General features: G+C 44.9%; 1 protein-coding gene across 1 annotated transcript in view; it reads left to right on the plus strand.

The window, feature by feature from the left end:
• The window catches only part of LOC106611949 (A disintegrin and metalloproteinase with thrombospondin motifs 2), a 199,305-nt gene that overhangs the window by 75,501 nt on the left and 108,804 nt on the right, over positions 1-15,000 (plus strand). The window contains exon 3 of the mRNA XM_045724030.2: positions 3,603-3,774. Within this exon, the coding sequence (XP_045579986.1) occupies positions 3,603-3,774 (172 nt within the window). The remainder of the gene's footprint in view (positions 1-3,602; positions 3,775-15,000) is intronic.

The following is a 15,000-nucleotide window of genomic DNA, read 5'->3' on the forward strand; positions in this document are numbered from 1 at the left end:
ATAATTTGGGCTCAGTAAAAAAAAAAATATTACGCATTCCTGCGTCTGTCTCCCGATCCTTGATACCAGCATGACAGAATAATCGACCATTGAGGGAGACAGCGGGAATGGCCCGTCCGGCACCGCCGCAACTTCGGCAGCTGCAACTGGGTCGTCCGACGTCGCCACAATGGGTCCGTCTGACGACGCATCTTCAGCAGCTGCAACTGGCCCTTCTGAAGCCACCACAACCGGTCCGTCCAACGCCACTGCTACTGGTCTGTCCGACGCCGCCATAACTGCGTTCCTGTGATCGTCCTCGAGATCGGTGTCGTTGCGTTGCTTGTGCAGCGCGTCAGGGGGGTACTGTCACGGATCCCTCTGGAACTTTCATTGCACACACCTGGCCCCTATTCCCACTGATTGTATTTGTATATATGTTCCCTTTGTTCACCATGGTGCTGTCAATTATTGTTCCAATGTCCGTTGGTTAAAAGTAGTGCACTATATAGGGAAACGGGTGCAAGTCTCCTCTTGGTTGTGTGGGCCGTGGAGCTCTGAGATGATGACTTCCAGGCCTCAGGAGGGTTGTGGTTTGTGTCAGGGTCTCAATGACCAGAAAGGTAATAATAGCCTACTGTCTTCGAGGGCTACGTTTAGTGGTGTGTGTGTGTGTGTGTGTGTGTGTGTGTGTGTGTGTGTGTGTGTGTGTGTGTGTGTGTGTGTGTGTGTGTGTGTGTGTGTGTGTGTGTGGCATTAAGGCAAGAGCCAAATAGAAATTGAAGTGTATGGTCTAGACTCTAGATCAGGGATGGGCGACTGGTGGCCCTCCGTTTTGTAGGCCCAAAGACCAATAAAAAAAATAACTCAGTCCGGGACTCAAATTACTGTTGAGAGTTAGAATAAAAATTGTTGAGACACTGCTGCCCCTCATGATGAGTTCTGTTTTTTTGTGGACCCCACCCCCATCAAAGTTGCCCATCCCTGGTCTAGATGAATCAGAATTGTAATAATGAGTGTTCCTCTGCTTTGCATGTAGTGTCCATTTCAATTCCATTGATAAAGTGTCTGGAATAAATAGCTGGTGTGAGATGGAGATCCTCTATCAGGGAAGGGATTTTACCAGTAGTGTTCTCTGATCTTAAATGGTTATATTTAATCATATTTTCCATCATTCTTTATTCTCCGATATTGAATAGAAGAAAGTTCCAGACAGTTGTCCAATAAACTCCCTTAATTCTCCACTGGTCCCTAGCTGCTTCCTTGTTCATGTTTCCTTGTTCCTGTTTCTGAGAGAACACGATGCGCTCTCTCTCTCTGGAATCTATAGACTCTGATGTTTTATTCACTCTTCTTTTAGTCTGGAGATGTCCAGTCCTCTCTCTCCCACCCTCCTTCCTCTCCCTCCTCCTCCTCACTGTCTCTGATCAATCTGACCATGTCTCCCAGTCCCACATGTCATATTGTTCTTTGACATGGCTCTCCTCTCCCGTCTGCTTGGTATTCCGGAGCGGGAAGCCATGCACCAGCACAGATCCATCAACTCCGATCGGAATGCCGCACCACGGCTCAGAGAGAAGAGAGGGATGAGTGGAGAGAGCGAGACAGAGAGCGAGAGAGAGAGCGCTCAGGGGAGAACCCATCGCTAAGACACCAAGTCATTGAGAAGACACTAAGCTATAGTGACTGGCACCACTGACGGGGATCCTAATAATACTGCTGATTCACTGACATTATTCTGCACTGACGGGGATCCTAATAATACTGCTGATTCACTGACATTACTCTGCACTGACATGGATCCTAATAATACTGCTGATTCACTGACATTACTCTGCACTGACAGGGATCCTAATAATACTGCTGATTCACTGACATTACTCTGCACTGACATGGATCCTAATAACACTGCTGATTCACTGACATTACTCTGCACTGACGGGGATCCTAATAATACTGCTGATTCACTGACATTACTCTGCACTGACAGGGATCCTAATAATACTGCTGATTCGCTGACATTACTCTGCACTGACAGGGATCCTAATAATACTGCTGATTCACTGACATTACTCTGCACTGACAGGGATCCTAATAATACTGCTGATTCACTGACATTACTCTGCACTGACAGGGATCCTAATAATACTGCTGATTCACTGACATTACTCTGCACTGACAGGGATCCTAATAATACTGCTGATTCGCTGATTACTCTGCACTGTAGTTATCCTGTATTAGTGTAATTCTCCCCTGCAGTAGCTGTAATGTCAGGTAATGATATAAATGACTCTTAAAAGCTAAAGTCTAGATATCTTATGTTAATTAAATCAATCAAATATCGTAACAAAATGACATTGTACATCTCACTATTAATATTCCCAAACATGATGAGGTTGTAATGTATTGCCCCTCTTTTAATATCATCCCTTCCTGTCCAAATCATGGGTGTAGTTGAATGGATGAACCTGAAATGCCATTCTATTCCCCTACTGCCCACTTCTTTTGGACAAAGCCACATATCCACATATCAGACAGGGCTCTGGCCAAAATAAGTATTTGATCTTTAGCCCTCTAATGAAAATGTGGACCTTGGAGCCAGTTCACTGCTTTTTATTGAATTGTTCCCCTGTAATCAGGAAGTGATTTAGACCTGGGACACCAGGTGAGTGCAATTCATTATCAGGTAGAACAGAAAAGCAGCAGTACTCCAGACCTCGTAGGGTAAGATTTGAACACCCCTGACCTATAGTAATTCCCTGACGTATTGAGTGAGATGTAGTCCAGAGGTGTACTGTACTGTAGAGAAGAGTCAATAGGAGTTAAAGTAGAGGTGAGACATTTCTGCACAAGGAACCACTGTGGATTAGTGTGCTGTTTTTGAGTTAGTTCTGCTTCGGTGCAGCTCTCGGTGTAAGCATTGGAATAACAGCACTCTCACTGAAAACTTACCCCAGCTTTTTTGCCAAGCAACAATGTCTCTAATTTCTCCCTCCCACACTTCACACTCCTGCATTAGGATCATACACCATCCCTTCTTCATCCTGTCAGAGGGAGGAGGGAAGGCCACAGCGAGCGGATCAGGTGGATGACTGTTTGTGTCTCTCTCTTTTTTATGTCTTTCTCTTATTTCTTTTCCCTGTAAAGCCCCAGAATCCTCCTCTTCAGTTCTCCCCCATGGCTTCGCACCTCTGCAGTCGGTTGCCGTGGTAATTACCAGTTGTCTAAACAGACAGATGGAGTTAGAGAGAGTGACGGGCAATTTTCTGAGCCCCTGTTTTTCTGTGTGTGTGTGTCAGAGTGGGGAGCGGGGTAGGGGGAATTACCTGACAGGGAATGTAAGAGCAGAATCCGACCTGGACAAGCTTATTTCCTCCCACGGTGGCTCTGATACCAGGTCTCTCTCTCTCTCTCTTCTGTCCTTGGAAGTGTGCCTTATCCCCAGGATTTTAGCAGGGGAAAGTTTAAAAACAGGGATGACTTGTGGATGAGTGGATGAGCCCCTAACCAGGCTTATTATGTCATGATTATTATGCATTGTACTAAGATGGACTAACTGAGAGTCCTCTCTCTCTCCCTTCCTCCCTCCTCTATCTCTCCCTCTCTCTCTCTTTTTCTCCCAGGCTGGTATGATCAGGACAGAAGAGGAGGAGTTCTTCATCGAGCCGGTGGAGAGGGGGGATGGAGTGATGGGGGAGGAGGAGGGAGGAGGAGGGCGTCAACACATCGTCTACCGCTCCTCCTCCGTGAAGAAGATGCCAGTCAGCGGCCTCGCTGCAGGCTACCACTCTAGAGGTCTGTGATTGGTTTACCTACTTCCTGCTTACCAACGTGGCATATGACATACTTCACCACAGACTAGCACTCCAAACCTGTGATCGCACAGTACATGGTTGTGTGTTCATGTGTGCATTCATGTTTGGGAATGACAGACTGGTATAACACCCCAATTTCATGTTGGGGTGTTAGGTGATGTTGTGAATGTGAGATTCACCAGCACCTTGTTATCAAAACATCTGTGTTCTAATAGCAGTTTATTCAACAGGGTCTATTTCTGCTATTCACTGTAATGTAAGATGATGAGACTGCAATTATTTAAGACTTTTATGCGTGAGATGGAAGTCTTGGACATTATATCATCTTCATCGATTTGGCACCTAGAGGTCCATCAATAATGGGGGGAGAGAGAGAGAGAGAGAGAGAGAGAGAGAGAGAGAGAGAGAGAGAGAGAGAGAGAGAGAGAGACCCTTCCAAACTTCAACTACTTGCACATTGTTACAACATAGCCAATATTATAACATTTGAAATGCCTATATTCTTTTAAAACTTTTGTGGGTTGTCACGCCCTGACCATAGAGAGCCATTGTTTCTCTATGGTGTAGTAGGTCAGGGCGTGACTAGGGGGGTGATCTAGTATATCTATGTTGTGCTCTAGTTTCTTTTTCTATGTTGGTGTTTTGTATGATTCCCAATTAGAGGCAGCTGGTAATTGTTGTCTCTAATTGGGGATCATATTTAAGTAGTTATTTTTCCCACCTGTGGTTGTGGGATCTTGTTTTTGTGTAGGTGCCTATTTGCACTTTACTGTCTTCACGTTTTGTTTGATCATTTATTGTTTTGTATTTTGCTGAAGTTTCACGTTATAATAAAGATGTGGAACGCTACTCACGTTGTGCCTTGGTCCAATCATTACGACGATCGTGACAGAAGATCCCACCACAACGGGACCAAGCAGCGTGCCCAGGAGGAGAGTGTATCCTGGATTTGGGAGGAGATCCTGGATGGGAAGGGATCCTGGACTTGGGAGGAAATCCTGGCAGGACAGGAACGCCTTCCTTGGCAGGAGCGGCAGACGGAAGGTTATGATGGAGGTCAGCGACGACTCCAGGGTTCGCGGCCACATAGAAAGCCCAAAAAACATCCCGAAAATATTTTTGGGGGGGCGCACAAGGGGTGGTCGGCAAAACCGAGGAGTGAACCAGAGCCAGTCTGAGAGAAGAGGGAGAAACTGGAGGAGAGTGAATGGAGAAAGTCAGAGACCGTCAGAGAGTGGATGGAGGTATTGGAGGAGAAAGAGCAGATAGAGTTGTTGAGTTGGTGGAAGATGTACGACATTTTCCCAAAGGAGCGTGTAATCAGTTTAATGCCACCTGAGTCAGCTCCCCGTACTCATCCTGAGGAGCGTGCTATTAGTCTGGTGACATCTGTGCCGGCTCCACGCATCAGGTCTCCAGTACGCATCCACAGCCCAGTAAGTCCTGTGCCAGCTCTCCACACTCTCCTTGAGGAGCGTGTCATTTGTCCGGTGCCATGTGTACCGGTTCTACGCACCAGGTCTCCAGTGTGCCTCCACAGCCCAGTACGTCCTGTGCCAGCTCCTCGCACTCACCGTGCGAAGTGTGTCATCGAACCGGTACCATTGATGCCGGTTATACGCACTTGGTCTCCAGTATGTCTCCACAGCCCAGTACGCCCTGTGCCAGCTCCATGCACCAGGTCTCCAGTGCGCCTCCCCAGTCCGGTACGTCATGTGCCGGCCCCACGCATCAGGCCTCCAGTGCGCCTTCACAGTCCAGAGCTTCCGGCGACAGTTCCCAGTCCAGAGCTTCCGGCGACGGTTCCCAGTCCAGAGCTTCCGGCGACGGTTCCCAGTCCAGAGCTTCCGGCGATGGTTCCCAGTCCGGAACCTCCGGCGACGGTTCCCAGTCCGGAACCTCCTGAGATGGTCCACAGTCCGGAACCTCCTGAGACGGTCCACAGCCCGGAAACTCCTGAGACGGTCCACAGCCCGGAAACTCCTGAGACGGTCCACGGTCCGGAACCTTCAGCGAGGGTCAACGGTCCGGAGCTTCCAAACACGGCGTCCAGTCCAGCTCCATGGCAGGAGCATCCCTCTGCATCGGTGCCCAGTCCAGGCACAGCGTCCAGTCCTGCTCCATGGCTGGAGTCTTCTTCTGCGCCGGTGCTCAGTCCAGGGCTGGTGTCCAGTCCCGCTCCATGGCAGGAGCCTTCCTTGACACCGAGGTCCAGTCCAGGCACAGTGTTCAGCCCGGGTCCATGGCTGGATCCGCAAGCTGAGCAGGTTCTTTGGCCCGCACCAGAGCCGCCCCCGATGCTGCCGGATCCGCGAGCTGAGTGGGTACTTCGCCCTGCACCAGAGCCACGACTGACACTGATCACCTCCCCACTACCCTCCCCATTTGGTTTCAGGTTTTTCGGCCAGAGTCCGCTCCTTTGGGGGGGGGGGGGGGGGGTGATCTAGTATATCTATGTCTTTGTTGTGTTCTAGTTTCTTTTTCCATGTTGATTCCCAATTAGAGGCAGCTGGTAATTGTTGTCTCTAATTGGGGATCATATTTAAGTAGTTATTTTTCCCACCTGTGGTTGTGGGATCTTGTTTTTGTGTAGGTGCCTATTTGCACTTTAATGTCTTCACGTTTTGTTTGATCATTTATTGTTTTGTATTTTGCTAAGTTTCACGTTATAATAAAGATGTGGAACGCTACTCACGTTGCGCCTTGGTCCAATCATTACAACGATCTTGACATGGGTGTAATATTTACTGTTAATTTTTTATTGTTTATTTCCTGTCTATTTCACTCGCTTTGACAATGTAAACATATGTTTCCCACGCCAATAAAGCCCATTGAAATGAATTGAGAGAGAGACCCAGTTAAGATCTCAGGAAGGAGTAACAACGACCACCGCCACCTACTGAGACTGGGTTTCTTCTTTCCCTTTCTCTTACCCCTGTCCTCCTTCATGTTCATCCTGCTCTCTCTTCACCCTAGCACTGTGCTGATAAATTAGCGACATTAATGTATTCATTTATGATCTAATTTTGAATCAATGAATCATTTATTCAAATCTGCCACGCAGGGTCTACCTAACGACCTGCCTATTAATAAATATCTTATTCATTTCCTGGTCATGGACAGTCAGTGTATTGGCCAGCTAAATTTAGCCTTTTGTTCCATGACACACAGGGCATTGATTCACACCTTTTCTACAGCTTATGGTGCGAAAAATCTCTCTAAGTGGAGAGAGCAACCTTTATTATTAATGTTGCACATTCATCAATGAATCGCTGCTGTTGAAAACTCGGCATTATCATTATTTTACCAGACAGACAGAGGATCCTATATTTCAACCTGTCTTGTCTCTCCCTCCCTCTCTCTTTCTATATTTGCACCTTTTCTTTCCTCCCTCTTCATTTTCTCTCATCCATCTTTCCATTCCTCATATTGGTCTGACATCACTCTCTTCTCCACTTCCTTTTTTCATCTCTTGTTTTCCCTTTCCTCACCTTTCTTCCTTTCCTTTGACTCCACATCCTCTCATCCTCATGTTTCATCCCTCTTTCTCTTTCTTCTCCCACCCCTCACTGTATCTGTGAGTAACAACAGGACACTGTCCAGGACTGTCTGAGGAGAGCAATGTGTTTTTGTCCAGGGGGCTTAGACATGCACAGACAGATGGACCACTACATAGATTTTTCCCACAATCCTCATCTGGCCTGGGTGCACTCACACCATAGAAATAGCCCCGATAGAATGTACAGGCAGATCTATATTTCACATGGAGTTGGTACATTTCGGATGTTTTGTTGTAGAATAAACCTATGGAACTATAGGCTGTGATTCCGCAGGTCAGACCAATGGGGTAGTGAGACTGGAGGAGCTGGGTGCTGTGTTGGTTCTGACTCTGTTTTCAGTGGAACAGTGAGGGGTCAGAGAGAGGCTAATGGTGCCAGTCACTGTAGCTTAGTGTCTACTCACTGCCTTAGTGTCTAAGTGAGGGGTTCTCCCCTGAGCGCTCTCTCTCTCTCTCATTTCTCTCTTCTCTCTCTCTCTCTCTGCCCTTCTCTCTCTCTCTTTCTCCCTGCTTGTTCCATACCTTGCCGTATCAACATGGTGGGTCATGTGATGTAAGAGTTTTAGCAGAGGGTCGTGACTAAGCATTGACTAAAAAGAGTTTCCAGTGACTTTCAGTACAGCTTAAACACTTTTGGAGTGTGTGTGTGTGTGTGTGTGTGTGTGTGTGTGTGTGTGTGTGTGTGTGTGTGTGTGTGTGTGTGTGTGTGTGTGTGTGTGTGTGTGTGTGTGTGTGTGTGGTGTGTCTACCTTCACATAAGACCAGGATGATAACATACCATAAATGGCTGGAACGTGCAGAAAGAGCTACCTTTTATCTCCTGTGTGAATCGACTCTCTCACATGTTGCTTGACACAGCAGGCCTTGTCTTACATACGTTACTTGAGTTGATCTCTATCTGATCAGACAGTACACCAACTCCTATCTGTCTCCATCAGCTAACCTACTGCCCCAAAGCAACATGGCTCCATTCCACACTGACGGCTTCATATTCGCCCCAAAGCAAGATGGCTTTGCTCCACAGTCTGTCTGAGTGAAGGAAGGAAGGCAGACAGGAGATATCTCTATCTCTAGGCCCTTGTCGACTCCCCCTCACACATCTGAAGATCTAGGACAGTGTTTCCCAATGCATTGGTTTTCATAAAGATGTAGATAGCATAGTGGGTGTACTGTAAAAAGCTGTTGATGATAGGTAGGCGTAACAGGATACTGTATCCTGTCATTTACACTAACACCAGCTGGCCTCTGTAGGATGTCATGGTTATCAAAGAATAGAATCCATAGATATGAAGGATGTTACAGTGGTAACTAGTACCATAGACCTGAACTACCCGGATAGAGGCGATGGACACACACATGGATTGCATAAATACACAGTACACACTTAAGACACACATACACCACACACAGTATGAGAGAGCCTTGGTCCAGGGTAAATTATACACAGTATGAGAGAGCCCTGGTCCAGGGTAAATTACACACAGTATGAGAGAGCCTTGGTCCAGGGTAAATTATACACAGTATGAGAGAGCCCTGGTCCAGGGTAAATTATACACAGTATGAGAGAGCCCTGGTCCAGGGTAAATAATACACAGTATGAGAGAGCCCTGGTTCAGGGTAAATTACACACAGTATGAAAGAGCCTTGGGCCAGGGTAAATTATACACAGTATGAAAGAGCCCTGGTCCAGGGTAAATTATACACAGTATGAAAGAGCCCTGGTCCAGGGTAAATTACAGGCATTTGTAGAGGAGATACTATAGCAGCCAGCTGCTTCCTTTCTTCTCCTCTGTGACCTCTGACCTCTCTCTTTCTATCTCTCTCTCTCACTCTCCTTCTCGCTCTCTGTATCTCTCTCCCTCTCTCTCGTTGTCTCTGTCTCTCTCTCTCTGTGTCTCTGTCTCTCTCTTTCCTCTCCCTCTCTCTCATTGTCTCTCTGTCTCTCTCTCTCTCTGTGTCTCTGTCTCTCTCTTCCACTCCTCTCTCTCTCACTCTCTCTCTCTCTCCCTGTTTTACAGCATTTCTCACGTTTGACTCCTGTGGGTCTATGTCTCTACAGTGTGTCTCAGTGTTCTCGGCAGGCAGGTCTCTTTTCGAGCCGTCACTCTGTGCGCCACACCACTGCCGTTCCAGATGAAGCTCCTGGGTAATAGCAGGGCCGGTCCTGTCTGCTGCCACCAACACTGCCACCAACAATGTTATGACCCACACATCTGGAGCACAGTGTGTGTGTGTGTGTGTGTGTGTGTGTGTGTGTGTGTGTGTGTGTGTGTGTGTGTGTGTGTGTGTGTGTGTGTGTGTGTGTGTGTGTGTGTGTGTGTGTGTGTGTGTGTGTGTGTGTGTGTGTGTGTGTGTGTGTGTATTTGTATGAGAGAGAGAGCATGATTATAGTGTCTGTGATAGAGTTTATTTCATTATAGTGATTACAGTGTTTTAAAAAGATTAGCACCTTTTCTTCCAGTGTAGGATAGACCGTGATCACTGGGAAACTTCCTAGCAGCCCGTCTTCACACGTTTGTAATGTGTGTGTGTCTGTGGGTCTGTGAGTGATCATTAAGCTGTTAATGTAGCATTTAGCTACACTTGGCCTCACGGAAATCATTATTGTATTCATGTAAAGTGATAAACATAAGGATAACAGATTATTTGCTAATAGAGTAGCATCACTTCTTATGTAACCATCCTCAGGATAGCAGCTCATAGATAATGAGATGGCGTGTGACTTTCTTCCCCTCCTCATTACACACGCATGAACACACCCACAAGCAAAGTTGCCGTGCTAAGTATGGCACTCTGCAGAGAGGTGTGGGACCAACTGCCATTGCAGAGTGCTCGCTTGACATGCATGCTTGTACAGGCCTCAGTTTTGACATGGTTTCCTCATGTTTAACTGAGCTGTAATATTCCCTGTACGACCGCTGAGCAAATGACTGGATAATGTTATCTTGTAATGTGTGTTTACAGAGACCGGAACATGACATTACAGCAGTGTGTGTGTGTTCATTAGAATGTGTGTGACTGCATGTCAGCGATGTGCATTTGTGTGTGTGTGTGTGTGTATGCAGGCTGTGGTACTAAACTGGGATCTTATGAACAGCCAACAAGAATATAATGTGTAGCCATGTGAGTGTGTTAGGCTGCAGTGATAAACCACAGAGTGTATCTTGTCTACACTGAAGGACAAAATATTAGGAACACCTGCTCTTTCCATGACATAGACTGACCAGGTGAATCCAAGGCGAAAGTTATGATGCCCATTGATGTCACTTGTTAAATCCACTTCAATCAGTGTAGATGAAGGGAAGGAGACAGGTTAAAGAAGGATGTTTAGACCTTGAGACAACTGAGACATGGAGTGGGTATGTGTGCCATTCAGAGGGTGAATGGGCAAGACAAAATATTTATAGTTCTTTCAGAAAGTATTCATACTCCTTGACTTATTCCACATTTTGTTGTGTTAAATCCAGAATTGAAAATGGATTAAATATAATTTTTTCTCTCACCTATCTACACACAAAACCCATTAATGACAAAGTGAACAAAATATATTTTTTACGTTTTTAAAAGTGCAAATGAAATACAGAAATACCTAATTTACATAAGTATTCATACCCTTGAGTCAATGCATGTTAGAATTACCTTTGGCAACCATGACAGCTGTGAGTCTTCCTGGGTAAGTCTCTAAGACCTTTGCACACCTAGATTGTACAACATTTGCACATTATTCTTTTTTTTTAATTCTTCAAGCTCTGTCAAATGGGTTGTTGATCATTGCTAGACAGCCATTTTCAAGTCTTGCCATACATTTTCAAGCCGATTTAAGTCAAAATTAGGCCACTCAAAAACATTCAATGTTGTCTTGTAAAGCAACTCCAGTGTATATTTGACCTTGTGTTTAAAGTTATTGTCCTGCTGAAAATGTGTCTCCCAGTGTCTGCAGACTGAACAAGGTTTTCCTCTAGGATTTTGCCTGTGCTTAGTCCTATTCCATGTATTGTTATCCTAAAAAAAACTAGTCGTTGCCGATGACAAGTATACGCATACAGGTAACATGATGCAGCCACCACCATACTTGAAAATATGAAGAGTGGTACTCAGTGATGTGTTGTGTTGGATTTGCCCCAAACATAGTGCATTGTATTCAGGACATGAGGTTAATTTCTTTGCCACATTTTTTGCAGTTTTACTTTAGTGCCTTTTTGCAAACAGGAATATTTTGGTTCTGTATAGACATGTATGTGTGGGGTATAGAGATGAGGTAGTCATTCAAAAATCATGATAAACACTATTATCGCACACAGAGTGAGTCCATGCCATGTTATGCACTGTTTTACTCAACTTACAGTATTTAGGCTTGCCATAACAAATTGGTTGAATAGACTTCAGCTTTTCATTTTACACTTTGACATTATGGTTTATTGTGTGTAGGCCAGTGACAGAACATCTTAGTTTAATCCATTTTAAATTAAGGCTGTAACACAACAAAATGGGGGAAAAGTCAAGGGATGTGAATACTTTCTGAAAGCAATGAAGGCACACCAGTTCAAATGTGTCAAGAACTGCGACGCTGCTGGGATTTTCACACTCAACAGTTTCCTGTGTATCAAGAATGGTCCACCACCCAAAGGACATCCCACCAACTTGAACTAACTGTGGGAAGCATTGGAGTCAACATGGGCCAGAATCCCTGTGGAATGCTTTCGAGACGTTGTTGTGTTCCTAATGTTTTGTACACTCAGTGTAAATTCAGCCATGAAACTAGTATACTGGGGCTCACTATGCTACCCAGGCAACAAGATCTCATAGTTTTCCTTTGAAGTTTCTTACGCAATAATTGGGTGTGATTACAGAGTTAATTCCGTGTGGTTGCAAGGTCAAGACAGAAACAACTCAAAGGTTAAGGTTAGGGCTATGGTTTAGGAAGGCATACAGTCCAGGTGACAAATTAGGAAACACCTACTCATTCAAGGGTTTTTCTTTATTTTTACTATGTTCCAAATTGTAGAATAATAGTGAAGACATTAAAACTATGAAATAACACATATGGAATCATGTAGTAACCAAAAATATATTTTATATTTGAGATTCTTCAAAGTAGCCTCCCTTTGCCTTGATGACAGCTTTGCACACTCTTGGCATTCTCTCAACCAGCTTCATGAGGTAGTCACCTGGAATGTATTTCAATTAACAGGTGTGCCTTTTAAAAAGTTTATTTGTGGAAATTCTTTCCTTCTTAATGCGTTTGACCCAATCAGTTGTGTTGTGACAAGGTAGGGGTGTATACAGAAGATTTGGTAAAAAACCAAGTCCATATTATGTCAAGAACAACTCTGATAAGCAAAAAGAAATAACAGTCCATCATTACTTTAAGACATGAAGGTCAGTCAATACAGAACTCTTCAAGTGCAGTCACAAAAACCATCAAGCTCTATGATGAAACTGGCTCTCATGAGGACCTCCACAGGAAAGGAAGACCCAGAGTTACCTCTGCCTCAGAGGATAAATTCAATAGAGTTACCAGCCTCAGAAATTGCAGCCCAAATAAATGCTTCACAGAGTTCAAGTAACAGACACATCTCAACATCAACTGTTCAGAGGAGAATGCGTGAATCAGGCCTTCATGGTTGAATTGCTGCAAAGAAACCACTACTAAAGGACACCAGTAATAATAAGAGACTTGCTTGGGCCAAGAAACACGAGCAATGGACATTAGACCAGTGGAAATCTGTCCTTTGGTCTGATGAGTCCAAATTTGAGATTTTTGGTTCCAACCACCGTGTCTTTGTGAGACGCAGAGTAGGTGAACGGATGATCTCCGCATGTGTGGTTCCCACTGTGAAGCATGGAGGAGGTGGTGTGATGGTGTAGGGGTGCTTTGCTGGTGACACTGTCAGTGATTTATTTAGAATTCAAGGCACACTTAACCAGCATGACTACCACAGCATTCTTCAGCGATACGCCATTCCATCTGGTTTGGGCTTAGTGGGACTATCATTTGTTTTTCAACAGGACAATGACCCAACACACCTCCAGACTGTGTAAGGGCTATTTGACCAAGAAGGAGAGTGATGGAGTGCTGCATCAGAATACCTGGCCTCCACAATCACCCGACCTCAACCCAATTGAGATGGTTTATGATGAGTTGGACTGCAGAATGAAGGAAAAGAAGCCAACAAGTGCTCAGCATATGTGGGAACTCCTTCAAGACTGTTTGAAAAGCATTCCAGGTGAAGCTGATTCAGAGAATGCCAAGAGTGTGCAAGCTGTCATCAAGACAAGCAGTGGCTACTTTGAAGAAACTCAAATATAAAATATATTTATAAAATGTTTGGTTACAACATGATTCCTTATGTGTTATTTCATAGTTTTGATGTCTTCACTATTATTCTAAAATGTAGAAAATAGTAAAAAATAAAGATACTCTTGAATGAGTAGGTGTGTCCAAACTTTTGACTGGTAATGTATGTCGACATTCTCAGGACCTATTCAAACATCTGAAATGTAAGTATATTTCCAGTGATCAGGCTGACCCAGGAGCCTTCAGGGCAGATGGAACATTCATGGCTGATCCAATAACATGAGAGGAATGGTAGTTATTCAAATGAAGGAGACTTTGAACAGATGAAGATTGTGATGTTTTGGGGTTGTGATGTTTTGGGTTTGTGATGTGTTGAGGTTGGGATGTGTTGGTTGTAGTCGCTGGCCTTACTGCATGGAGAATCAGAGGCAGAAACATATTTTTTTTCCAGTGGTGTAAAGTACTTGAGTCAAAATACTTTAAAGTACTACTTAAGTCGTTTTGGGGGGGTACCTGTACTTTACTTCACAAATAATATTTTTGACAACTTTTACTCCACTACATTCTTCAAGAAACATTTTTACTTTTTACTCCATACATTTTCCCTGACACCCAGAAGGACTTGTTATATTTGGAATTTTTAGCAGGACAGGAAAAGGGTCCAATTCACACACTTATCAAGAGAACATCCCTGGTCATCCCTACTGCCTCTGATCTGGCGGACTCACTAAATCCAAATACACTGTTTGTAAATGATGTCTGAATGTTGGAGAGTGCCGCCGGCTGTCCGTAAATAAATAAAAAACAAGAAAATGGTGCTGTCTGATTTGCTTAATATAAGGAATTTTGGGGTGGGAGGGTGGACAGTGCAAGTGTTGGGGTGGTAACGTTGAAAGCCAGGCGGGCTGCAGCATTCTGGATAAGTTGCAGGGGTTTGATGGCACAACCTGGGAGCACAGCCAACAGAGATTTGCAGTAGTCCAGACGGGAGATGACAAGTGCCTGGATTAGGACCTGCGCTACTTCCTGTGTGAGGTAGGGTCGTACTCTACGGATGTTGTAGAGCATGAACCTGCAGGAGCGAGTCACTGCTTTGATGTTTGCAGAGATCGACAAGGTGCTGTCCAGGGTCACGCCAAGGTGATTCGGTTGAGTGACCCGTCTTGAAGCCTGACTGGTTAGGGTCAAGAAGATCATTCTGAGAGAGATAGCAAGAAAGTTGATCAGAGACAGTGTTTTGGAAAGAAAAAAAAAGAAGAGATACAGGTCTATAGTTTTTGACGTCAGATGAGTCAAGTGTTTTTTTGAGGAGGGGAGTGACTCAGGCCATTTTGAAGTCAGAGGGATGA

This window comes from Salmo salar, chromosome 09 (genome assembly GCF_965601325.2).
Source record: "Salmo salar chromosome 09, fSalSal1, whole genome shotgun sequence".
NCBI lineage: Eukaryota > Metazoa > Chordata > Actinopteri > Salmoniformes > Salmonidae > Salmo > Salmo salar.